Below are 27,533 nucleotides of genomic sequence, written 5' to 3'. Positions count from 1 at the left end.
GCTAAGAGTTTTCCTGTTACCCCAGGGAAAACTTCCCCTTAGAATACCAATTACAGACTGCTAGGTATTTTACCTAGTTTTCCACAGGGCTGAATGATGGAAGGTACAGAGTGCTTGATCCCAAAAAACCAAACAAACGTATTGTGGGATACTTACGAATGGTTTAAAAGAAAGTGCAGCCAAATGTTTTATTTTCCACCTGCACTGGGGAAAAAATTGTCTAGGACTGAATCATCTTGGCTGGGCCTGAAATAAAGATAGTCTCAAGTGTCATGAAAAAATCGACAGACAATTATTTTTAAATATCTTTTAAAATGGTGGATAATGGAAGCAAAGTATCTGAATGTCTTGTATTGGCAACGCTCGTGCAACTGTTTGAATACCTTTTTGCCTGACGTAGATAGGGTCCAAGTATACTTTTCTGAAAGAGAACCATCATAAGCAGTAGGACACTTCTCACATTTCAGAGCCGTTTGCTGGATTCATTGCTGACTTCAATATGTACATATATTTAGCATGTGATATATGCCATTTGGATCCTACATGATCAAATCTGATGTCCAGTTAAACTAGCAATTCCTTTCTTGAATTCACTTCATAGACATGCTTGAATTTATTGTTACACGGGTAGCCATGAGTAACTTCTGACCTTCAAAGAAAGTAATATTCGCTATTCTCTGTGCACCACAGTGGAAACTTCATATACTACTGCTTAGAGGGACCTATAGGACGTAACTCTCGACTGTACAGAATTTAACTAAAACTTGGATACCTAAAACATAGTTTTGTGTTAAATATGACTTGGAACGAGCATGAGTAGTGGTGCATATGAGCTTACTACAAAACACTTTCAGTACCACCAAGAAAATAGCGGTGTGTTCTGCAAATTCTCAATATCTTTCCTTATGATTTATCCCACCTAGAAAGTCAAGTGTACAAAAAGCTTCATAAAAGCCATCTAAGGTATGAAAGTTAGATCTTCAGCATAAATACTTCAGACTTTTGGTTTTGATGCCCAAATTACCACTTGAAGTTCTTTGGCCTGTGTTTATGCAGGAAATCAGACTAGATTAAGATAATGATATCTCGCCTTAAAAAACTAGGTATATTACAATTAAGTGGACCATGTAGAAATGCAGAAACTTCATGTTTTTAATGTTCTCCCAGATAATGTCATAGCTCTGAGAAATAAAATACGGTAAAATATCTGAGACGGTTCAGAGTGAAGTCTTTAGGCATTAATGCAAAAATATACCCATCTGACTTCAAGATGGCCTAGAACAGGGGTAGGCAACCTATGGCACTCATGCCAAAGGTGACACGCAAGCTGATTTTCAGTGGCACTCACACTGCCCGGGTCCTGGCCACCAATCCGGGGGGCTCTGCATTTTAATGTAATTTTAAATGAAGATTCTTAAACATTTTAAAAACCTTATTTACTTTGCATACAACAATAGTTTAGTTATGTATTATAGACTTATAGAAAGAGACCTTCTAAAAATGTTATAATGTATTACTGGCACATGAAACCTTAAATTAGAGTGAATAAATGAAGACTCGGCACACCACTTCTGAAAGGTTGCCGACCCCTGGCCTAGAAAAATGTTTGTTCAGTATTCAAAGCAGATGGTTTCATGCCCAAAATTGTTGATTAGTAGATAGTATTCTGTCTCACAAACTCAGTAATTACAAGTTGACATGGTGGGAAGTATTCATTGTCTGCCTCTCAATGCTGCTCTTGATGCAATCAGCCAAAACGCTGGAATATTAGACCTTGGGGGAGGGATAGCTCAGTGGTTTGAGCATTGGCCTGCTAAACCCAGGGTTGTGAGTTCAGTCGTTGAGGGGGCCATTTAGGGATGTGGGGCAAAAATCTGTCTCGGGATTGGTCCTGCTTTGCGCAGGAGGTTGGGACTAGATGACCTCCTGAGCTCCCTTCCAACCCTGATATTCTATGATACTTACTTTTTTTTATAGCTGATGCTCTTTTTTGACGAGCAAAAGAGTTGATTGCTGGATTCTTACATTATGGTGTTATCATCTGCCCCATTTCCCTACCAGAGTTTGCTACCTTGTGGAGAAGGGAATGGGGATGACCCTTCTCTTTCTCTGTCCCTCTCCACCATCTCTTGGCAACTTCCTTGCAGAAATCAATAAAAACGGCCATACTGGGTCAGACCAAAGGTCCATCAAGCCCAGTATCCTGTCCTCTGACAGTGGCCAATGGCAGGTGCCCCAAAGGGAATGAACAGACAGGTTATCATCAAGTGATCCATGCCCTGTAACCCAATCCCAGCTCTGGCAAACAGAGGCAAGTGACTCCATTCCTGCCCATCCTGGATAATAGCCATTGATGGAGCTACCTTCCATGAATCTATCTAGCTTCCTTTTGAACCCTTTTATAGTATTGGCCTTCACAACACCCTCTGGCAAGGAGTTCCAGAGGTTGACCGTGTATTGCATGAAAAAATACTTGTTTGTTTTACAAACACCTGCTACCTATTAATTTCATTTGGTGGCTTCTTGTTCTTGTATTACGAGAAGGAGTAAATAACACTTCCTTATTTACTTTCTCTATACCACTCATGATTTTATAGACCTATATCATATCTCCCCTTAGTCGCCTCTTTTCCAAGCCTAAAAGGCAGTCTTATTAATCTCTCCTCATATGGAAGCCGTTCTATATCATTTTTGTTGTCCTTTTCTGAACCTTTTCCAATTGCAATATATCTTTTTTTTTTTTTTGAGGATGGGCGACGACATCTGCACGCAGTATTCAAGGTGTGGGCATACCATAGATTTATATAGAGGCAATATATTTTCTGTCTTATTATCTATCCCTTTCTTGATGATTCCCAACATTCTGTTCACTTTTTTGACTGCCTCTGCACCTTGAGTGGATGATTTCAGAGAACTATTCAGTGACTCCAAGATCTCTTTGAGTGGTAACAGCAAATTTAGACCCCATCATTGTGTGTGTGTGCATATATATAGTTAGGATTATGTTTTCCAATGTGCATTACTTTGCATTTATCAACATTGAATTTCACCTGCCATTTTGTTGCCCAGTCACCCAGTTTTGTGAGATCCATTTGTAGCTCTTTGCAGTCTGCTTGGGACTTAACTATCTTGAGTAGTTTTGTATCATCTGCAAATTTAGCCACCTCACTATATACCCCTTTTTCCAGATCGTTTATGAATATGTTGAATAGGACTGGTCCCAGTACAGATCCCTGGGGGACACCACTATTTACTTCTCTCCATTCTGAAAACTGGCCATTTATTCTTACCCTGTTGTTTCCTATCTTTTAACCAGTTTGTTAAAAGTTTGTTTGTTAACTTTCCCTCTTATCCCATGACTGCCTATTTTGCTTAAGAGCCTTTGATGAGGCACCTTGTCAAAGGCTTTCTGAAAATCTGAATACACTATATCCACTGGATCTCCTTTGTCCGCATGGTTGTTGACCCCCTCAAAGAATTCTAGTAGATTGGTGAGGCAGGATTTCCCTTTACAAAAACCATGTTGACTATTTCCCAACAAATTATGTTCATCTATGTGTCTGACAATTTTGTTGTTTACAATAGTTTCAGCCAATTTGCCCAGTGCTGAAGTGAGGCTTACTGGCCTGTAGTTGCCAGGGTCACCTCTGGAGCCCTTTTTAAAAATTGGCATCAGATTAGCTATCCTCCAGTCATTTGGTACAGAAGCTGATTTAAATGATGGGTTACAGATGACAGTTAATAGTCCTGCAATTTCACATTTGAGTTATGGCCAATCTTGGGCATAATTTTCTGTGGATGCTTGATAGATATATTACATCCACCAAAAATTGTGTAATTTCTTCCCTTCCTTTGGCAGAAAGTAATCTCTGCAAAGAAATCAAGGGTGCAGATTCTCAGCTGGTATAAATTGCCATAGCTCCATTGTGAAAGTATGGCAACGATCTACACCAACCGAGGATCTGCCCACAGGTACTGGATCTCCTAGATGTGTAAGCTTTCCAGTTCACTACCTTTCAGTACCACTATCCTGGAATGTCTTATGATCTCATTCTCTTGAGCTGTCTTTGCACCTCTATGCTGGACAAGAGATTTTTATGCCATTTTGTGTTTCACTCTCTGAAACACACTTTTTACATATTAGAAACTAAAATGCCCTCTCTGTTTAACAGCTACTTGGTGCCAGGTCTCTTCTTCTGTTTGTAAGATTCCGAACTATAACAAAACATCTGAGCCTTCCAATTCCTCTTTTTCCTGAAACCTGGTTAACCCGCTGTTACAAACTGGTCAGGCTCTTCCTGCTGGCATTTCTCCAGGTTACTGAGAGTGGCTCCAATCACTGAAACCCCTGTGTGATTTAAGCTTCTCTGAGTCTCAGTAGGCTGCAGCACTGCTCTTTTCTTTGGTACGTGCACCTGACACATAGCCTGAGAGTAGGTGCCCAGGAGATGTCTACACAGCAGCTGGGAGGTGATATTCTTTGTCTGAGCTAGTGTCTAATAATAGTGTAGCCATGGCGGCAGCTTGAGCTAGCTGCCTGAGTACGTCCAGGAGGTTGAGTGGGATTGTACTTGCTCAGCTAGCCTGAGCTGCCTCGTGTATAGCCACAGCTTATGCTCCTAATTTTAGTGCCCTAGTTCAAGCAGAGTTACTCCCTTCACGGAAGTGGAGTCCCACAACTAGCTGCCTAGGCCGCCAGGATTGCTGTTGACTTCCTGCTCCTTTACCAAGGTAGCTTAGACACACCTTCCAGAACTCCACCCAAAGGTATGAGACTTCAGGTTTACCTCTTCAAGGGGCCTCGGGGTAGGTGTAGCACATAACACAGAATTCTAACATACACAGTCTCAAACCTTTTAAAAAAAAAAAAAAAAACCTCCAGGCATTTCTCTGCCACAGTTTCCTCTCCGCTTGACGTGTCTGAAAAAAGGAATCCCTTTCTGCAAAAATGTTTATATTTTTTCAGAACTTGCTTCTGAAGCAGGATGAAACCTCAAAAACAAAATATCCATAGAAAGGGATTTCAGGGGAGGAAAACCTCATATTTGTGAAACTGACTAGACCAGTGGATCCCAAACCTGTTCCGCCACTTGTGCAGGGAAAGCCCCTGGCGGGCCGGACCGGTTTGTTTACCTGCCATGTCCGCAGGTTCGGCCGATCGCGGTTCCCAGTGGCCGCGGTTCACTGCTTCAGACCAATGGGCCTGGCGGAACAAATTTGGGAACCACTGGACTAGAGACTTCCAGCCTGGTTGCCAGGAAGCAAGAGAGCTCAGCCACTCCTTACCAACATCCCCAACTGGAGCTGGAGAGGTGCTATGCCTTTCTGTCCCTAGGAGGAGTTTGAAGGGGGAGGGAGAGAAGCAAGGCACTGTGGTTCTGTGCCACTGGGGGTGGGAGGAGGGGTTGGCACTCTGCTGTGCTTCAGAAGTTTTTTTTGAATTTGTAATAGATTCAGCAGACTACTTCACTCTACTGAGCTGGCATTTGCTAATGAAACTAAGCTTCATCAGAAAATTCCCAACCAGCTCTTCTTCTCCACTCCAGAATTTTGTGTGTGTGTGGTTTTTTTTTTTTTTTGGGGGGGGGGGGGGGAATTGCAAGGGCTGGATTCAGAGTCCTCTGTGGGATGCAGGATCCTCCTCCAGCAGCTTTCTGAGTTCCCTTCTCTTCTAAAACATAGGGCCTCTCCCCCTTGGTCAGCTGGCTTCCTCTGACCTTGCCCTGTCTGTCCCCTTTCTTCCTCCTGCTCAAACTTCTGTCTGTGTCCTGCTTCCTAGAGCCCTGCAAACCTGCAGATATCCGCGGACCATGTTTGCAGATCGTGGATGGGATGCAGATGCTTAATGTTACAGATCTAATCTGTGTGCCAAATTTCAGGCACCCAGATTGAAAACGTGGACATGAATAGACATTAGGCTTTTCCTCACTATAGTGTGTGATGCACAAGCCATTAATAATCAGTCTTGACTTTCAGATGACATGGTGAGTTTGCAGCACTTGTTAGTTACAGGTGGGTTTTTTAAAATCCAGTTCAAATGTAGTCAACTAGCCACATAAATGGAATTTCAGAAGATCACTCAGGTGTTTTAAGAGTTTAATTGTGCTTAGTCAGAAGGCAAAATTTTCAAAAACACTTGAACTTTAGTGCCACTGATTTTCAAAGACACTTAGGCTCCTTAGTTGTGTGTTTTGAAAAATTTTACTCCGCCTCTGCAGCTTGTCCCTCTTTTCTTAGCTGCCTTCTTTTCACTTAGGAGTTCACCAAACCACACTGATTTGAGGATTAATTTGGGATTCTGTGGTGGGTACTCTTCGTTAGTATAAAATTGAATGGAGCCTCCTTAATTTCAGTAATAGGAGGAAACATTGCTTTTTCACCACTTGCATTTTCTCTTTCAATTTTTAAGTTCAGTTTGGATTGAGAACAATGATTTGTGCATGAGAGGTGCAGCATACTTCATTGAACCAAGGAGTCAGGGTTTCTCCACACCTATGTTTACCTCAAGTATTCAAACACACAATCTGCTATGAAAGAGAATCAAAGATTAGTTTATTTTATGGCAACATGTGTTCTCTTTAAAATTAGTAATATACTATATAACAATATATACAGTCTACCTCAGGGGTAGGCAACCTATGGCACGCGTGCCGAAGGCGGCACGTGAGCTGATTTTCAGTGGCACTCACACTGCCGGGTCCTGGCCACCAGTCCGGGGGGCTCTGCATTTTAATGTAATTTTAAATGAAGATTCTTAAACATTTTAAAAACCTTATTTACTTTATATACAACAATAGTTTAGTTATATATTATAGACTTATAGAAAGAGACCGTCTAAAAATGTTAAAATGTATTACCGGCACGCAGAACCTTAAATTAGAGTGAATACATGAAGACTCAGCACACCACTTCTGAAAGGTTGCCGACCCCTAGTTTAGCTTCTTGACCTCTCACAACTGTTTCAAGCTTTGTTACATAATTCTGCATAAAGCACTTAATGATGTGTATGTGCCTTCACCTATATGTACAAAAGGAAAGCAAGTAGGCTTTAGAAATGCATGTATAACAGACAGGATGGTTCAGCTAGTGTTCATATATTCCAACTGTACAGTCTGCTGCTTAATGGATCGGATAGTTTTATATTGAGGTTTTGAAGAAATCACTTGACCACCATACTATTGGTGGGAATGCAACCTATCGACTTCTGCAGAATTTTTCTTTAAAATAAAGTTCTAGACGGTACATTGGGAAGGTAGACTTCCAATTAGGGCTGCCAAACAATTTAAAAAATTAATCGTGATTAATCGTGCTTTTAAACAATAAGAATACCATTTATTTTTTTTTGATGTTTTCTACATTTTCAAATATATTGATTTCAGTTACAACACAATACAGTGCTCACTGTATATTTTTATAACAAATATTTGCACTGTAGAAAACAAAATAAATAGTATTTTTCAATTCACTTACTACAAGTACTGTAATGCAATTGCTTTATAATTAAAATTGAACTTACAAATGTAGAATTATGTACAAAAAAACCTGCAAAAAATAAAAATATTTGTTCAAAAATAAAACAAAGTAAAACTTTAGAGCTTACAAGTCCACTCAGTCCCACGTCTTGTTTGTCTGAGTGATTGGCTGAACAAGTTTGGTTACAATTTGCAGGAGGTAATGCTGCCTGCTTCTTGTTTACAATGTCACCTGAAAGTGAGAACAGGTGTTCACATGGCACTGTTTTAGCTGGTGTCGCAAAATATTTACATGCCAGATGTGCTAAAGATTCATATGTCTATTCATTATTCAACCACCATTCCAGAGAACATGCCTCCATGCTGATGGAGGGTTCTGCTCAATAATGATCCAAAGCAGAGTGGACCGACGCATGTTCATTTTCATCATCTGAGTCAGATGCCACCAGCAGAAGGTTGATTTTGTTTTTTGGTGGTTTGGGTTCTGTAGTTTCCGCATTGGATGTTGCTCTTTTAAGACTTCTGAAAGCATGCTCCACACCACATCCCTCTCAGATTTTGGAAGAAACTTCAGATTCTTAAACCATATGTCAAGTGCTGTAGATATTTTCAGAAATCTCACATTGGTACCTTCTTTGCGTTTTGTCAAATCTGCTGTGAAAGTGTTCTGTGCTGGGTCATCATCCAAGACTGCTATAACTCGAAATATATGGCAGAATACGGGTAGAACAGGAGACATACAATTCTCCCCCAAGGAGTTTAGTCACAAATTTAATTGACTTTTTTTGTTTAAAAAAAAAAAAAAAAAGCATCATCAGCATGGAAACATCCTCTAGAATGGTGGCCGAAGCTTGAAGGGGCATACAAATGTTTAGCATATCTGGCACATAAATAACCTTGCAATGCCAGCTACAGAAGTGCCATGCAAAAGCCTTTTCTCACTTTCGGGTGACATTGTAAATGAGAAGCTGGCAGCATTATCTCCCATAAATGTAAACAAACTTGTTTGTCTTAGCGATTGACTGAACAAGAAATAGGACTGAGTGGACTTGTAGGCTCTAAAGTTTTCCATTGTTTTATTTTTGAGTGCAGTTATATAACAAAAAAAATTACGTTTTGTAAGTTACACTTTCAAGATAAAGAGATTGCACTACAGTACTTGTATGAGGTGAATTGAAAAATACAATTTCTTTTTATCATTTTTACAGTGCAAATATTTGTAATAAAAAATAATATAAAGTGAGCACTGTACAACTTTGTATTCTGTGTTGTAATAGAAATCACTGTTGGAAAATGTAGAAAAATATGCAAAACTTTAATTTCAATTGGTATTCTGTTTAACAGTGCAATTCATCGTGATTAATTTTTTGAGTTAATCATGTGAGTTAATAGCAATTAATTGACAGCCTTACTTCCAGGTGTGTGGTGATACAGTATTGCCTTCATTACTCTCTCTAAAAGAAGGATCCAGTGCTTGTGCTGTTGCTCATAGTGGCTTTTTTACCCTAACCAGCAATCTAGTGAAATTTAAAAGAATCTTTTTACTCAGAGTTGCACTAGTTTAACTTAAATTGTGATTATTTTTTTAAACTGATTGTTAAACTAGGCTTTTACAATTTAGCTTAAAGCCATTAGTACCAGGGGTTGTCATAGGTGCACCACAGGCCAAATCTGGACCTCCAGACACTTTTGAATGGACCCTGAAATCTTTTTATGTACTTACCACTATTTTTAAATTTTTTTTTCCTCTGGAATCTGGACCTTGCCTATACTTTGGCCAAGAAATTCATATATTAGGATCAGGTTTAAACTAAACTGAAATATGTCCGTTCAAGGCTTGCACTGTTCACTGGAATCTAGCCAGTCTGGTGCTAGTTTGTAAGCAGGCCAGGCCAGAGTAATAAAACCCCTGAGCAGTTACATCAGTGGGTAAAACACTAATGTAGATCAGGGTTCTTGGCTTCACTTTGCTGGTGCTTGGGGGGAAAAAGCCATAAATAGCAACAGTCAGGCAACCAGCACTTGGCAGTGAAGGGTGGATTAAAACAAAACAGAGGCTGAGGGTGGGATAAACTAATTAAGGCACCCTGTTATGCTTATAAGAAGCACACAGGATTTTTTTCAGGGAAAAAGGCAATATGTCGCATTTATTCAGAATACAGCAGTTAGCATATGCTTTTCAGTCTCTCACACACACTCTCACGCACCATGTACACAGTCCTGCCAGTCAATGTTTATAGTTACCAGTCCAGAGTCTGGATCAATCTAGTGGCCAGCCAGATTGGTCGCAGAGGGGAGCCGGGCTCTGTTGGTCACGATCTGATGCTCCTGGAGTTGTGGCAAGACGAACCCAAAGTTCCATGGCAAAGCACCCTGTTCTTATAGTCCTTTTTCTCCGCTGAAGTCTATGGATTTTGCTGTGAAAATTATGACCAGTTACTCCTTAATTGGTGTTATCTTTTGATGTTAACATGCCAAAGCACCTTCGAGAGGGTCATCCTTTCCTGGTTTCAGATTTAATCAGTTATCTTGTCTTTAGGGGTGCCAGCCTCCACCTCAAAGTCGTCAATTTGCCCTTCCTTAATCATGGATGCGCTGGTGTCGTTAAGTGTCTTCACTCCTCCTTCATTGACCATCTGATTTTAACAATGGCCTTCACACCTTATCTTTTCCTGATGCCTTCATTCCTTATTCACAGTCTTTTACAGAGACCTTCGAAGGTATACAACGGGTTCTCACACTGGGGTTCGGGACCCCTCAGGGGGTCGTGAGATTATTACATGGGGGGTTGCAAGCTGTCAGCCTCCACCCAAAACCCTGCTTTGCCTGCAGCATTTATAATGGTGTTAAATATATAAAAAAGTGTTTTTAATGTATAAGGGGGGGTCACACTCAGAGGCTTGGTATGTGAAAGGGGTCACCGGTACAAAAGTTTAAGAACCCCTGGTATACAAAGAGCAGTGTTTTATGTTGAGCAAAAAAGACATTGTAAATTAAACCTTACTAAATCTTGTGACCAAAACAGTTCACATTGAGGCCCGGGCCTTCATCATGCCTCCAATCTCATTGACATAGACACAATACAAGATCCTGTCTCTTACTTACTAAACCTTAAAACAAAGAAATGTATACTTAACTAAAGGGCCTAATTTGTAATGCAAATAGGAAACAAGACCCCATAGTCAACATTGTAACTTATCCTAAAACAGAGGTTGACCATAATCAGCCACAAGGATTGCTCTGGTTTGTCCCTGCCTTAACATCAGTACAGACACTGGCAGTCTGTCAGATGCGTTTCTACCAATGTCCCAGAGGGTCATTCCTTTCTGCTAGTCAAAAAGGGTGGCTGGCAGAATGATCAAATCATACATTAATACATATTACATTATTATAACTGTCAATCATTATAACCTCTAATACAAATATAAAATCCTACTCCTACAACCCCTCGCTCTCATCTGTTTTTTGCAGGATCTGGACAGAGGAGGCAGGCAGGCAGAGATTGTCTCATCCAGAAATCAGGGAGGGATGCTGTACATCCAAAGGCTTCCATGAAAGACCACTCTCTCCCCTCCCACTCCCTCGGCAGGCTCTGGGGTGCTCTGGGATAAGTTCTACTTAATCTTCCTCCCAACAGCTGGAAGTATGGGTTGGTGGGCTGAAGTTTCTGTTGGGCCTCCACAATAGCTCTTGTATTGATCTCTGAGCAGTAGCATACATACCTACTTGTATGTGTCTTGTAAACTTCGTCCTGATTTTCATATCTTGGAAATAGATAGTAAGTCTCAGATGGCTCATTAAAATAAATCGCTAAACAGGAGAAAGTTTAACTTTTTCAAACACACCTTAATATTGTAGAATTTCAACACTTGAGAGCCAAAGGTTGTATTGTAAACAGAATTTTCCCAGACAGACATTTATGATCTTGGGGAGCCTTGCTTATGTAAACTGATTTACTTCAAAGATTGACTTTGACCCACTGAAACTGGGCTTTTTATTAAGTGAAGATGCAACTAATTAATGAGCTAGTTTTCAGACAATTACAATAATCCTGTTATACTCTGCTAATAATATAGAACTATTCCTGTAATATTAAGATTACATATAAACTCCACCTTTCTTATAACATACATGAATTTAGGTTGATTTTTATGGTAGTTCCTTTCTTAGTCTAGAAATCTTCCCAAAATAATTCCATGAGGTGAGTCTTGTGAGTGATGCTGTAGACAGTGGAACCAGTCCTGCACTCTTCAGTCCTGCATTGTAGAGTAGAATCAGTTTTACTGAGAGCAAGTGTTGGCCAAGACACAACCGAGGTTATCTACCTCTCAAATCTAAATGATATTGGCTGTTGAAATTTACATGTGAACACAGATGCCGGACTTCTCTCAAAGGTCTTAAGAGCCCAAGTTTTTGTATGGACCACAAGTTCACAATCCCCAGATGGTAGCACTGTACAAATGTGAGTTACTACTATTCAGTCTAGATAAACTGCCCTCCTAAAAGAGGTTGTAAATAACATCAATTCTGCTCAAATACTGACTTACAAAATAACCTTCTGTTCAACACTAAAGGAGCCTTACGTTCTAAAATAGGGCTGCCTTCGTCATGGTTAAACAAATTCTAGAGTGGGATAGAAACTGGCTTAGGAACTTCATCTTCCATTACTAGCCGTGAACCAAATAGCAGACATTTTGCTTGAGATTTCTGTCTCCATCCCCTTTCTTCAAGCATAGGGTCAGATACAGAATTACTAGCTTTATTTTAACTGTACTTAGTCTTACATGTTCATAATGATGCAGTGCTTTAAATCTTGTGCACTTTCAGAATGATGCTTTGCTTTTTTAAAAAACAACAAATTAAACTTGTTCAGCCTGATGTCTTAATGGTCTTGCTTAAGTTGGTTTAAACTAGAATACCATTCTTTCTGCGCCACTAGTTTACTTGTTTACATTAGACTGAGTTTCTTGGTTGCAGCTTTGACATGTAGCTTCTTGAGAGGACAGACTTATATAACATTCGCTAACTCATAACTATTCAGTGGTCTGAATTTGACAGCAGGAGAGGTCCTTGCAGTCAAAAGCTTTTTTTTGGTCCTGCAGTTAAAAGTAGTAATACATAATGGCTTTCATACAAGTCAATTGGGTGGCCTAATGACAACTAAATCCCAAAATGTTGTCTCTTGGTTCCAGAGGCTGAAATGCATCTGAGGGCTGCCCTTGCCACCCTTAGGGAAAGTCTCAAGATCATGAAAAATCCCAATAGGAGTCACTGTCAGATTATCTAGAACATTGTTCACACAAAAATTACATTAAAAGAACATCATTAAGGTTGCAAAGTCAAGCATGCATAAGCTAGTAAATGTCAGAATTATGGTTGCTTGGGCAACTTGATTAGTTCCCCCTGTGCATATGTACTCTGATATAGTCCTTAATTACCTGATCAATATTTTTCCATAGGACCCCTGCTTCATTCAGTGTACAGTTAATGAGTAACTATTTCATTGTTTTGTTTTCTCCACATTGTTCATAGTGTGGTCCCAGGCACCTGTTTTGTCCTTCCTATTCAAATCCTACTCTACAGACAAAATTATTAACTTTCTTTTGAGATTTCTCTGTGGCATTCATCACTATAATACTTGTGGAGCACTCAAAGACTAATTTAATTTATTTTCAAAACCCCATTGTGGTCTGAGTGGGGCGGTGTTATCCCTGTTTTACAGGCCTACAACCTGATTTTTGAGAGTGATTTTAGTATTATATAGCACTTAATATGTTTAAGACAGAGCTCCCATTGACTTCTGTTGCAGTGGTGAGTGCTCAGCCCTTTTTGTAAATCAGACCCCAGGGTCAGAAGTCTGACAACCAAAACATGAGGAATACCACACAATTAGTGACCATCTGTGAAAAGATTGATATAAGTGACTTGAATAGAATCACATAGGAACTGTGTGACACAGGCAGGAATAGAATTCAGTTCAGTTCTCCAGGGCAGTTCTTCAGAGTATTAAATTCTTTTCCAGCAATCCCCTGCCTCATTCACTATATACCTTCCCGTTTCTTCAAAAAGGGAAGCAGGGGTTCTATAGCCAACAGTCTCCTTTCAGTATACACCTCTGAATCATCCCCAGGGCAGGTCCATCCTGTACATTGAATGGGAAAGGGGGTTTCTAGCATATGATCATGTAACTAAAGACTATACAAATGCATATGCACAAGGGGGCTGAATTAAGGTTTTATGTAGACTTAACTCTGCAGTTTCCAAACTTTGAGTTCTTGACTTTTCAACATTGATGTTCTTTTAATGTAGATTTTGTGTGTGTGTGCGTGTGTGTCTTCCTATCTTTTAAAAAACAAACTGAAAAAGCAAAAATGCCATGTGCCATATTGATACTCATAAGGGTCATCAGCAGCGTTGGAGCCTTTAGATACACAGCACAGTCCTCTGCTGACCTAATGGCAGTAAATGATAGTAATGGTAGGTTGTCGTCCTCTATGTGGACCAGCATGAGAGTGGCTTTCAAATATTTGTTGACAGCAGATGAATGGTGGGACTCGGGAATAATGGGTTCCATTCCAGACTTTAGAGAGGACTGTTCTTTAGGGGGCTCACTTCCCGTCTACCCCCAAACATGACCCCTTCTGTCCTGTCTCCTCCAACCTGTGACTGTTCCAATCCTTTCTCTAGTCTATCCCTGGCTCCTCATTGTAGTGCTATTCTTTAGAATGTCTGGACCCAGCAGGAGAGTCATTGAGAGCACTGAAGAGACAAGTGCCCTGCCCTCATTTAAGGTGTCCAGACCTGGACCCAGAATGGCCTGCGGCAGCCCAGAGCTGAAAAAACAGGAAAAGTCATCCTCTGGCCTGGGCAGAAAAATGCCCAGTACAGATGCAATTTTCTGGGAGTTTAGCTGCTCAAATGTAAGATGATGCCACTGAGCATGTGTGAACTAACTTTTATTTCTGAGGTTTATACCTTGACCAAATATGGGCCAATTTTTCACAGAGATGGAAAAAGATATATCTCTGACACCTTGCTGCCACTCCCTGCTTCTAAGGATGGAGATTAGAGCTTTTCAAGGAAAAGTACATAATCTTTTAATGTGGGAAAATGTATTTTTCTCTAGCCTTGTTCTTGGAAACAGCTGAAGAATTCTGGCTGAAATTTTCTCAAAAATTCAGCCTGAGGCAAACACCCAGCATAGAAACCTTCAGACCAAATGATTCAAGTTTGGTGAAATTTATGTGCAACTGAAAAGAGGGTCCTATAATGGGAAGTATCAAGCAACCTTAATAGGCAGTGGTACCAGCTCCACCTATAATTTATGCCTTACATTAGGGAGCTGAAGAAGTTAATCCAGTTCCCTTCCCAGCAAAATCTAAAGCCTTGTAGACAAAACTTTTTGGAATCCTGGCTATTTGGACATGGGGAAAGACAAGTAGGGTGTATATTTAAAGAAAAAATAAATCTAGCTATAATAAATGTGCTTTTGTGATCCTATTTAAGGTAAAAGATGACAGTAGTAAATGACTTGAGTACAGTAAGTGAAAAGTTCTCTTGCTGCAAAATTCATTAACTGAGGTGTGGGTGGGGGAAGGGAGAGACTTCAGTTGCTATGTATATAACTGGGGCTGGGTTCCTGTTTGACCTAAAGTCTGTCTTGATGCAGCAGCACAAGCCAGCGAGGAGACTGTCATGTTTCACCGTGAACGCAGCACATTTAGGCGTCAGGCAGTACGGCGCCGGCACAATGCAGGGAGTAATCCCACCCCTCCCACATTGCTCATCGGATCGCCCCTCAGGTATGGTATCTAAATGTTCCACCATCTTTAGCATGCATGCAGCAGACTATTTCCCACACCCACTAGCATTTCCAAAAAGCACTTCCCTTCTCTCCTCACCTTTAACCCTTTTTGGGCTGTCTCTGCATGTCTTTGGACTAGCTGAATTTGTGCATGTGTACGTGGCACTTTTTTCCCCCCCCCACAATGACAAGGTTAGCCAATCTCTTAACATGGCACATGTGGGTTTAGATCAACCACAAAACGAATTAACGGTAACAAACTGACTTATACTCAGTTCTCTTTCACTTTAATTTCATGTCAAATCTTTAGATACTTTAAAATTTAAACATAAATAAGAAAATGTTAAATCAGCATCTCTTTTTCCTTCCAAGGGGGAAGAGGAGAATAGGAGTACTCACACTTCTCAGGAACTGTAGCGGGGAAGATATCTGCACCATAAAATTAGCAGGATAATGTAAACCGCTAAACCGTCCTGCAAAAGTTCTAGATCTTAGAATGCAGCAAATCACTGCATAAAGAGCCAGCAATCAACCCTGTCAAAATAGAAGTATTTGAAATAATTCATAAACTAGCATAATCTTGTTTTTAAATGCAATAAATCCCATATTATTGCTTGATGCTAACTCTACTCATATCAAATACCAAATGTATGTTAAAGTAATAGTATATATCTCTGTATTTTTAAGGCCTGTCCTCAACCTTCTAAATTAAGTTAATTGCTCCCAATATTATGAGCTGTCCAGCTTTAAATTTCAGTAGTACTCCTGTAATTTCTTTTCCTGAAAGAGTACAGAAACTGAGCAAACTAATGCCTTAAATCTTTAATGCTGTCTAAGCCAAACAGTTCTTAAGCAGGAGGCAGGGAATCATGGCTTCAGCATGGCACTACCGAAGCAACTACTAGACAGAGTTTCTAAAATATCCTTGGATATCGGGATTGATGCTTCCAAGGTCCTGCTTTGAGACACTTGGCATCGATTTTTCTCTTCTTTTGGGGCAAAAGGAGAGACACACTTAAATAAAAATGTACACATCTTCTTTCCCACTTTGAAGATGACATTTTATTTTGAAGAAAATGTAAATCTAATGTAAAACAGTTTACACTTTCCCACATTCCTCCCCAGTTTGATCATCTCCTATTTGATTCTAAAAATAAGATGCAGAATTTGACACCCTACTTGTTTCCATGCAGTGGCTCATCCTAGTTTAAGGGGGTGGGGGTGAAAGGAAGTTTAAAATCTGCTTTCTGTGTCTGAACCTTACTCAAGTTGTCTCTTCCATTTTCTCCCAAATGTGGGCATTTCTCCATTGTTCCCACATCAAAGATCAGTTATTTTTTCTCTCCGCTTCACATCAGAGTTGCATTGGTTTATTGCAGGTATATAGGCATGTGCCTCCTGAATTTTGGAAGCCACTTTTTAATGAAGATGCATAGGTCTGACCCTAGGCACTTGTAATCAGCTGGAAAGGCAGTGCCAATGAGAGGGAGAAACTGCCCAGGAGACAGGAGCTCAAGAAGCTCAGATGAGGTTAGACCAGAGTATACTTAAGGAGTAATTAGTGATAGCTTGGCTTCTGATACCCATCTAGCCAACTTCCATTATTCAAGATACAAGTGAATGAGGTGCATTTTTATTGGCTATTACGGTACATAGCAATGCTTAATTGAGTTGATTTTTTTAAAATAAATTTTACTAAAGGGAAAAATAGATGTTGATCTTTATTCTTATTGAACATAGATGATTAAAAACAATTTAAAAAAAAAGTGAATAACTTAACAGTGTGGGCTGTAGCAACTCTCCATACTTTCATGAGTCACCTCTGTGTGCTCTAAATCATATTCACTTGCATTGTGTTCTCTGCTCTTCTGAGGGAGAGTAGTGCAATTGTTTTGTCTGTAGATCATGCAGATAAGTGTGAGCACTAATCATTGCACATCAGCCCAAGAATGGTAATGTCTGTGACTTACATGGATCAGAGAGAGCAGAATAGGAAGCAAATGAGGAACTATCTCAGGTGTCCCTGCTGCTTAAATCTGGAGTTGGCAGCTTCCTCCTTCTCCCCGCTAGTGTAGGCACCAAGATTTCCATGACACGATTGCCTCTGACATACAAGTGGATTTTGTTGTGGGGACAATGAAAGAGCTGAACTTTAAGGACATAACTTCTTATTCAAAAAGAAATATTCAAGAACCAGAGAACAGAGAAAAATTCTGGCCAGGTAAATTACCTTCTTTATATGTGTTGCCCATGCTCCAATTTATTCCTGTGTAAATGAAAACCAGAACCCATTATCTCAGATCTCTGAACATCTACAGTAACTCCTCATTTAATGTCGTCCCGCTTAACGTTGTTTCAATGTTACGTCCCTGCTCAATTAGGGAACATGCTCGTTTAAAGTTGTGCAATGCTCCCTTATAATGTTGTTTGGCTGCCTGCTTGTAAGATTCTGTGGAAGAGCAGCGACTTTACAAGGGAGCATTGCAAAAGTTCCACTTCTCCGCCTTCTCCCCCTCTCTCCCAGCGCTTTCCCCACCGCCAAACAGCTGTTTGGCAGCACTTAGGACTTTCTGGGAGGGAGGGGGAGGAACAGGGAAACGCCGTGTCTCCACTCCTCCCCTTCCCTCCCAGAAAGTCCTAAGCGCCGCCAAACAGCTGTTTAGCGGTGCCCAGCACTTCGTGTGTAGGACTTTTGGGGAGGGAGGGGCAAGAGCGAGGAAGCGCAGTGTTTCTGCTCTTCCCCTCCCTCCCAGAAAGTGCTAAGCCGACAAACAGCTGTTTAGTGGCGCTTAGGATTTTCTGGCGGGGGGGGCAGGAGTGGAGAGACAGAGCTTCTCTGCTTCTCCCCCTCCCTCCCAGAAAGTCCTAAGCTGTTTGGCGGGGCTTAGGACTTTTTTTTTTTGGTGGGTGGGAGGGATGTGGCATGCTCCTGAGAGGAGGTGGAGTAGAGGGTGGGAAGAGGTGGGCCTGGAGTGGAGCGGGGACAGGAAGAGGCGGGCCTGGAGCATTCTTCTCCGGGGAAGCTGCCGCTGCTGCTGCAAAGGTGCTTCTTAGTGTCCTTGCCTGCAGCGGGTTGTGCCTGTGTGGGGTAAGCCAGGGGCACTTCCCAACCGCAGTACAGTACAGTATATAATGTCTTTTGTCTGCCCAAAAAAAAATTTCCTTGGAACCTAACCCCCTGCATTTACATTAAATCTTATGGGAAAATTGGATTTGTTTAACATTTTCACTTAAAGTTGCATTTTTCAGGAACATAACTACACTGTTAAACGAGGAGTTACTGTACAAAGAAGCACATCACCAGAAATAAACTGAAATTAAGTATTTGAAATATACATGCAGAGCCAAATACTGGTAGCAGACACCTTACTAAAAGTATTATTTGTGATGCTGGCTGGGAGCCCAATATATTATAGTTTAAAATGTCTTAACCTATTTTATATCTAACTGCCAGTCAACCAGTGTTCCAAATGACCTCATTCTTAGAGCAAGAGGGTCACTGGTTATTTGTCACAAATTTGTTTGAGATACAAACTGAAATTTATTTATTTCATTAATGTTATGTTATTTTAATATAACATAATGTTAAATTATGTTATTTAACATAATTATTAATGTTAAATATTAATTATTAATGTTAAATATTATTATTAATTATTAATGTTAAATATTCTTCAGACTTCTATATAACTAGTAGAAATAAAAAGATACTCCCTTTGTTTGTGTAACTTGGTGTTAATGGGAGTTGTATGTGCACTGAAGAGACCCGTGAAGTAAGAAATAAAAACTTAATGTGTAAAAAAGAAATGCTGAGAAATATGAATATAATCCATTATGAACTGATTTTAGTAATTTATTGGAAAAGTATTGATCGCTGCAAATAGGTAGGCATTTTCTATCTCTGCTAATAAGAAGTAATTCTCTATCTAGTTCCTATATTGCTAATAAACTCTCTTGCTGCAAGTTTTAAACTTTTAATAACAGTTAGGCATATTAACCTTTAATTGCCCTGATACTGTTTTCTCTAATACTCTTGCCAATGAAACTTTTCTTTCCTAATCTCTTGACTGTGGCATAATATTAGATGTCATAGAGACGGTCGTTAGAAGACTTGTGCAATCCCATTTGAAGTTTCCAACATACATTTTTACAAGGGTGTCTTGGTAGTGAAACATTTTATTAAAATAGACTAATCGCATTGCGTAACTAGATATTTGGACAAGAAAAAGATTTTAAATTAAAATCTCCAGTAAACTCTAAAGGCATGGTGGTAAAATAGGTACATGGACATACGTTGCCCCATTTAAAAACAGACTGCACCTCTATCCCAATATAACGCGGCAAAGCAGTGCTCCGGGGCGGGGCTGCGCACTCCGGTGGATCAAAGCAAGTTCAAGATAATGCAGTTTCACCTGTAACACAGTAAGATTTTTGGGCTCCCGAGGACAGCGTTATATCGAGGTAGAGGTGTACTTCCAATACCCCTGATAAGTACCAGCAGTGTGCTGGGCACTTTAGACATAACGCTGTACACTAACACTTCAGTGTACGGTTTCAGAGTAGCAGCCACAAATACTTCAGTGTACGTGACAGTCTGTACTAGTGTCCGACTTTAGATTTGACTTCTAAATTTACTTGTGTTTGAAATGGAATGGCTCCAGAAGCTTTTTGTGTTCAGAATTATCTTGTGGACTAGACAAAATAATGCTTTTTGTTGGATATTCTATAAAACTGTTACTCAGTGTTTTGCCTTCTTATTGTCATAGGATTTGATAGCTAAAAAGTTAATAAGTACAATTTTTAACTTATAGCTGTGTTTGAAGGAAAATCTATTCAGGTAATTATAGGCTGTTTAGATTAGCCTTATTGCGCTTCTGGGTAATGCTCAATTGAGACACTGAAGCATTCTTGAGGGATGATGCATCTTTGAATCTTATTTCCCTAAGGGCTTCCGTTGCCATGTAGTTCACCGAGAGCCTTGTCCACAGCAGCAAAACACTGAATTAAATAAGGTTGAAAAGCATTCAATCTCAAATATGTTAAAATATGGTATAGTGACTTGCAAGCTTGCTTTTCTCCATGTGCTGTGTGCATGTCTGCTTTATTTTGCATGTGCTTTTTAACACCCATTCTCAATACATAATCTTGTGGTTTTTTCCAATCATTTTTTAAGAAGGGAACTGAAAAGCAGAAGTTCTAGAATATATTCTGTTGCTGTAATCAGGTATAGTCCACACAATACTTTATATATATACTTAGTTGTTGCCTTGTTAGTCAGATGTAGAACAACATATTCCTTAAAGGCGCCAGAAACCACCTACACTCTGAACTGCTAAAAGGAATGGGCAATGATGTTCTGTGCATCACAGGGGAAACTTGTTTTGCCCAACCAAACCATAAAATATACAACATACCAGGGTGCTCAAATAGGATAATTTCTTATTTGATCAAAGAAAGAAATATACATATTGTGTATATTACAGTTGTGCAACGTGCAGTTTCTTACCTTACCAAATGAAAGAAGATTTAAAAACAGTAGCCTAGTATGCGATCTGCTAGACACATTTTTAAAAAGCATATTTTTTTGCTGCTTCATTTTAGAAGATTTTAGTCATGGCTTGGTATAAGCACCTACAGTGTGTTACTCTACCCATTTTTTGTCCTTTCAGGTCTGTTTCTGGTCAATAATAAGACTTTATATCAAAAAGGTAGTTTTGAAGTGGGAATAGGTTGTAAGAGGAAACTAGTATTTTTAGAACTTTTAAAACTGGCAGGGAAATAGGCTGTAAATGCCTCTTGACCCTAGGCGGAAGTATTTGAAAAGTTATTTCTTGGTACATATATATCTTTGGACTTAAAAGAATCTCTGTTCTTTATACCAGAATTGGGTGCTAATAGTTCTAATGGAATGTTGCCACAATAATCAGTTTTTAAAAAAATCCAAACTAATAACATTAGAAATCTAGTTTTACAGTTTTATTTTACAAAGGTTTTGTACTCTATTCAGCTTGAACAGGAAGCCAAATAAAGCAATATATCCAGAGTTTATGTAACTATAGTCCAGTTACTTGTAAGGTCTACTCTAGAGTTTGACTAGTAACTTGGCCTGAAGGTGTAGAGAAGAGAGTGTAGTTGGACAGCCAGCAGGCAAGCAAATGCTCCTGTGGGTCCCTGACAAAAGCAAATATTCAGCAGTTCAGCGGCTCTTGCTTTGAGAAGCACCAGAGGCACATAACTATTAAACAGATGGTGTCTTTGATAGTTAAGTGGTTTTTTTTTAAAGTTAAAGTAGTATCTTACACAGCTTTGCTATTTCACATGCAAATACACATGTCCCTAGAATAGCATTATGTGGAGCTTAAGGACAAATTAAAAAGCAGTAAGAATAAGCAATTTTTAAATGGTGTAGTAGAGGATTTGGAATATATTTACTTAGCTAATTTCTAAATACTCTGCTCTACAGTACTCCTGAGTTGTGATGGCCCATTTAGTAGGCCTAATGGCTTTCCCATGGTATGCTTTATTTTAACTTTGTCTTTTTTTTTAACAGTTTTGTTTCATCACTTCTAGCTATTTTTTATTCTTCCCTGTAATGTTTCCCCAATCCATGTTTTTTTGTAGCCTTCAAGATGGTCAGCAAGACCAGCAATCCACAACACAGGTCAAAGTCCAGTCCCGCCCCCCTTCCCAGGCAGCTGTGCTCAGCGCTAGCGCCTCCTTGCTGGTGAGAAATGGGAGTGTCCACTTAGAAGCATCACATGACAATGCATCTGCTGTAGGCGGTAGCAGTTTGCACGATGAACTTGGTATGCAGGCCTTATGTAACCTTGGTGACATGGAAGTTATAATGCCGCAGATTTATGGGTAATAATGCACTGACATTAATTTAAACTGAGATCTTCATTTCAGAAATGTGTGGGTGCATTTCTTAGAGGGAAATATTACTTCTGGCCAGTTCTCCACTCCTTCATAATTATTCCTCCCCACCCCCCATTTCCTTTAGCAAGTATACTATATAAACACCCTTAAAAGAGGCATAGATTTAAGGGATGCTGTATGTGCTTTCATGACTTGAACAGCACAATAGTTCCAGTATTTACACTCATTAGAAGCTGCTGAATTAGTTTTCTTGGTCTCTATTGACTCTATTTCATTTTGGTCACAGAGTTTAGCAGGGATTGAAGTCTATATTTTTCTAGTTCAGGATGAGTGTTTAAAAATGTACTGGCCCTGAAAGCATCTTTTATGGTCTCCAAAGAATTTCTGCTCCTAGTGGGCCATGATATATTGGACCTTCAAATGTGTGTTGGAGGGGTTAGGGTGAAGAGGGTGAGAAATCATAGGAAGTTGAATACAGACAGTGTCAGTTATTGCAAGTTACATTTGTAAGAAGTCAGCAGCTTAATTCAAATTAAAGCATCTTATTGTTTGTATTTCTGAGATTGTCTCCTAATAAAAATGTAAGTTACGTGAATGTTATGCTGCTGCCGTTATAAGCATTTAGTTACCACGATCAGGAAGATATCTTCTGTATGTAACTTTACCGGTCAGTTGTAAAAAATTTCCAGACTTTCCCCCTGTAAGTCAGTCTTCTCTAATTCATTGGACCATTTTAGTGCCTCTTAGTATATAGAGTGTACTTCTAAATCAAGAGGTCTTAAAGCACTTTGCAAGTGCTAATTAAACCTCTCAGGTCAGTAAAATCATTCCAGATGGGGAAGCTGAGACATGGTAATGTTAAGTGACTTGCCCAAGGTGATACAATAATCTCATTAGAGATGGAAATGGACTAAGGCAGTGGTTCTCAAATGTATTTCATTGCCCCCCCCCTTTGTGTTTGTAGTCATTTACAACCCCCTACAAGTACATATAGTGCCACCCAGATCTGAAGGCAGAGCGGAGAGCAGCAGCTGCTCGCTGGGCACCCAGTCTGAAGGCAGCACCACACCAGCAGCAGCAGAGAAGTAAGGGTGGCAGTGTGAAAAGTAAAAAGCAACAAAGAGTCCTGTGGCACCTTATAGACTAACCGATGTATTGGAGCATGAGCTTTCGTGGGTGAATGCCCACTTTGTCAATATCACTTTTCACAGCTGACTTAGCGCCCCATTGCCATCCTTACTACTGTGCTGCGGCTGCTGCTACCCCAGACTGACAGCTGGAGCCCCACCACCACCAGGTGGAAGATTGAGAGGGTGGGGGAAGGGAGCCCAAGTCTGGGCTGCCTCCCAATGAGGAATTGAGGGAGGGGGAAAGAAGAGCCCATGCCCAGTGGCAGGCTCTAGCTGTCCCCTTTATCCCTGCCTCCCGTGTGTACACAGCCCTTCTGCATGAGCCCCAGCCACTTGGGGCTGACAGCCAGAGCTCTTTTTCAAAAAAACAAAAAAACCCGAACAGCTCACCCCTCCCTTGACACATTCCTGCACCTCCTTTGGGAGGCCCACCTTATAGTTTGAAAACCGCTGGACTAAGGTGATCTCAAGGGATCCTTTCTTTAAACAACATACCATGGTTCCTAACTTCAACATGTAAACAACTGCTAATGATTTGGGGGTCAACATGGGACTTCTAGATTCTTGTGCAAAAAACACAGCAAAGATATTTAAAATAGGGCACCTGTAACAATAACCTTTATCAATGACTGCTAATTTTTTTAAGGATCTACTAATCACATAGTTTGAGTGCAGTTCTGCAACATCTTATTCTTCACAGTGCAGATGAGACAATTAAAGAGTTGCTTTGTGTAGTGCACATTTTAAGTACAGTTTTAGCATAGAACTTACCACTCAAAAGTATCTTCTGGTTCCATTGTGTGCAAATTTGAAAGCATAACTTTGCATTTCATGATATTGTGCTTTATAACATTAACTGCAGAAATGTGAATCATACCCTTTCAAATCACTGACTTTTTTTGTTCTGTTTTGTTCTGCCACTAGTAGCTGTTCCATTCCTGCAGAGGCAGGTTTCTTGGTTGTTGACTCATTGAGTATCTGAATGATTTGATACTTCTAGCTGGGTTGACTGTCTCCTCATTCATTCTTCTTTTGGTCACAAATCGCTGGTGTGCTTCTTCAGTTACTAATCTTTCCAGATCCCTTATCTCACATCCTTCTTGTGGTATCTGTGCCAGTGATGTCTGAATTTGGTTGACTAGACGTCTTCATTTTTCTCGAATGCTGTGTAGAGTTGAAATTTGCACTTCTAGACCAGGTATCTTCTCCTCCGGTATATCCACAAACTTGCACGTCATGAAACCAGGCATCTTCTTTCCTTCAGCAGAAACGAAATCATAGCAAATCCAGGGCAGGGCATAGCAATTGTTTCCTCATCGCCTGTATCCACAACCTGGTGTAGCCATACCTAAATGGAAGGATCCGCACTTCCTCCTTAACTCCCCTGTCTAAAAGAGCTCCCCAGACTGAGTGCCATGCTATTCAGAAAATCTGTTCTTGCAACCTGGGAGGCTTTTATATATGAAATATAAGGAGCTAATTAATATTAATGCGTTTCCAGCTGGCAACTTAGTTTGAGGACAGTCTTTTGGTAGAATTTCTTTAGTTAAATAAGTCCTATGTTCTCAGTTCTGTATTCACTCCCCTGAGTTATATGTTGGTAGCCACATCCAAGTAAATTGTAATAGATTGTATTTTGATCAAATCTTAATCACACCATCCTTTTTAGCAATCTAAGTAAATACCTTGTTAAAGCCCTGGGATGTTGAAATTGAGGGTTATAAGACTAGAACCAGAAACTCTTCAATTAAAATGCCCAACTCTGATGTGAAAACTAATCTGATTCTTACAGCTTTCACTGCTGCTAAGCAGAACCCCCAGGTAATAAAAACAGTTTCACCTGTTGGTGCTTGGGAAGTCACTGAAGCTATTCTCACAGGAAAAGCACTAAAAAATAGAGGATGGGGAAAAGAGGTACAGTAGCAGATACTTCCCGCTTGACAGCAACCAGAAAGTTGAGGGAAAGGAGTAGTAGTAAAGGACACTTCTGTTGTAGCAGGGACAGGGCACAGGCAATAAACAAAAATTCATGGAAGCCCATGACCTGTATCTGACTTTTACTAAAAAATAACTGACAAAATGTGGCTAAGCCCGAGCCCTGCTGTGGGAGGGTAAAGAAATGGGGGGAAGGGGGTCCAGCGCCCGCCGGCATGGTAGCTAGAGCACAGGGGTATGCTCGGGAATGGTGGCTTGGAGCTGCGGGGGTCTCCCGCTAGCTGACTGCTCCAGCCTCGCTGTCCTGGGGCTGACACGAAAATATCACAGATATTACAGAAGTCTTGGGTTCTGTGACCTCCGTGATACAATCTTAGCCTTAATCATAGGACTGGAAGGGACCTCCAGAGGTCATCTAGTCCAGTCCCCTGCACTCATGGCAGGACTAAGTATTATCTAGACCAGCCCTGACAGGTGTTTGTCTAACCTGCTCTTAAAAATCTCTAATGATGGAGACTCCACAACCTCCCTAGGCAATTTATTTTAGTGTTTAACCATGCTGACAGGAAGTTTTTTCCTTATATCCAACCTAAACTTCCCTTGCTGCGATTTAAGACCATTGCTTCTTGTCCTATCCTCAGAAGTTAAGGGGAACACTTTTTCTCCCTCCATTTTATAACTGCCTTTTATGTATTGACAACTGTTATCATGTCCCCTCCTCAGTCTTCTCTTCTCCAGACTAAACCACCCAGTTTTTTCAGTCTTCCCTCATAGGTCATGTTTTCTAGATTTTTAATTATTTTTTGTTGCTCTTCTCTGGACTTTCTCTAATTTGTCCACTACTTTCCTGAAATGTGGCACCCAGAATTGGACACAATACTCCAGTTGAGGCTTAATCAGTGCAGAGTAGAGTGGAAGAATTAACTTCTCATGTCTTGCTTACAACACTCCAACTAATACATCCCAAAATGATGATTGCTTTTTTGCAACAGTGTTACACTGTTGACAAACGTAGTTGCCAGTGGTGATGGTGAGTGAAGCACTTCAAATGTACAAGACATTTCCAAGCTGAATGCAACACACCAGGTGATGTGTTTGAGCAAGGTTCAGGCATAGCACCCTGGTGAGAATCCCAGCATTTTTTCCTTTCCTAGTAGCTGGAGGCACAAGTGTGGCTCCTCAACTGGGGATTGCACTTCCTGGCTGGATGGTGGTGAGCAGTATCTTCAGTACTTCCATGTGGCCAGTTAGCTTTAGTACTAGTTGTAGATGTAGCCTTCATGTTATCAGATGTCTAGTAAAACCTCCATGTCTGATGCTATCGGAGTTTGGGGGCTCGTATAGATTATACTGTTACTTCAGGAAGAAAGTGTCAAAGATCTTGAGGGAGAAGGGAAGGGAGAGCAAAATATAGCGTAGACAGTAGAAGACAGTGTGCGGAAGGAAAAGCGAAATGTTCTGAAAACAAATAGACTGTCCTGATGTACTGTACGCAGCTTTTAATTTGGTGTGAGCCCAAAAAAGGGAAAAAATACACTTCAGCATGTTGGTTTTGGGAGCATGGCCTGGCAGCACAGATACTTTTCACTGTGGTTAGTAAGTTAAGTCTGAGGGCAAGTAGGTGTCAGGTAAATTTTGTGAAGCCCTTTATCACAAAGGGGTGTGGATGTTAATGTTCGTGGGGCAGTTTAAAAATGAAGAGTGCTAACTTACTTGAACAAGTGTTTGATTTCTAGACCTAGGATGAGATGCCTGTAAACCAGAGGTGGGCAAGCTACGGCCCACGGGACCGTCCTGCCTGGCCCTTGAGCTCCCGGACAGGGAGGCTTGCCTCCAGCCCCTCCCCTGCTGTCCCCCCTTCCCCACAGTTATGCCACCGCGCGGGCAGCGGAGCGGTGCGCTCCTGCCGAGCAGCGTGGGAGCGTGTCCTTGCTCTGGCCGGGCAGTGCAGCTTCCAGATATGCTGCTCTGAGCGGCATGGTAAGGGGGCCAGGGGGTTGGATAAGGGGCGGGAGGTACTGAGGGGCAGTCAGGGGACAGGGCGTAGGGAGCAGTTGGATGGGGTGGCGGTTTGGTAGGGCAGTCAGGGGATGGGGAATGGGGGGGGTTGGATAAGCGTGGGAGTCTCGGGGGGCCTGTCGGGGGGGGGGTGTGGAAAGGGTCAGGAGATGGGGAACAGGGTGGGTTGGGTAGGAGTGGAGTCCCAGGGGGCCTGTCGGGGCCGGGGTGTGGATAGGGGTCGGGGCAGTCAGGGGACTGGGAGCAGGGCGGTTCGATTGGGGTGAGGTCCCGGGAGGGGGTGGTTAGGGGACA

At 40.9% G+C, this 27,533-nt stretch overlaps 1 protein-coding gene across 5 annotated transcripts in view; it reads left to right on the top strand.

Annotated features, from left to right (window-relative positions):
- Window positions 1–27,533, top strand: part of PCNX1 (pecanex 1) — a 134,490-nt gene that overhangs the window by 37,711 nt on the left and 69,246 nt on the right. For 2 of the 5 annotated variants that reach the window (XM_039534580.1, XM_039534578.1), the window contains exons 7-9: window positions 10,944–11,069; window positions 15,142–15,274; window positions 21,898–22,082. The exons of 1 other annotated variant lie outside the window; for it this stretch is intronic. In XM_039534580.1, the coding sequence (XP_039390514.1) occupies window positions 10,944–11,069; window positions 15,142–15,274; window positions 21,898–22,082 (444 nt within the window). The remainder of the gene's footprint in view (window positions 1–10,943; window positions 11,070–15,141; window positions 15,275–21,897; window positions 22,083–27,533) is intronic. 2 more of the 5 variants (XM_039534582.1, XM_039534581.1) reach the window with 2 other exon arrangements.

The sequence above is a fragment of the Mauremys reevesii genome, linkage group 4 (genome assembly GCF_016161935.1).
Source record: "Mauremys reevesii isolate NIE-2019 linkage group 4, ASM1616193v1, whole genome shotgun sequence".
Lineage (NCBI taxonomy): Eukaryota > Metazoa > Chordata > Testudines > Geoemydidae > Mauremys > Mauremys reevesii.
The sequence above is the reverse complement of the archived record's forward strand: the minus strand, read 5'-3'. Positions and strand labels throughout refer to the sequence as shown.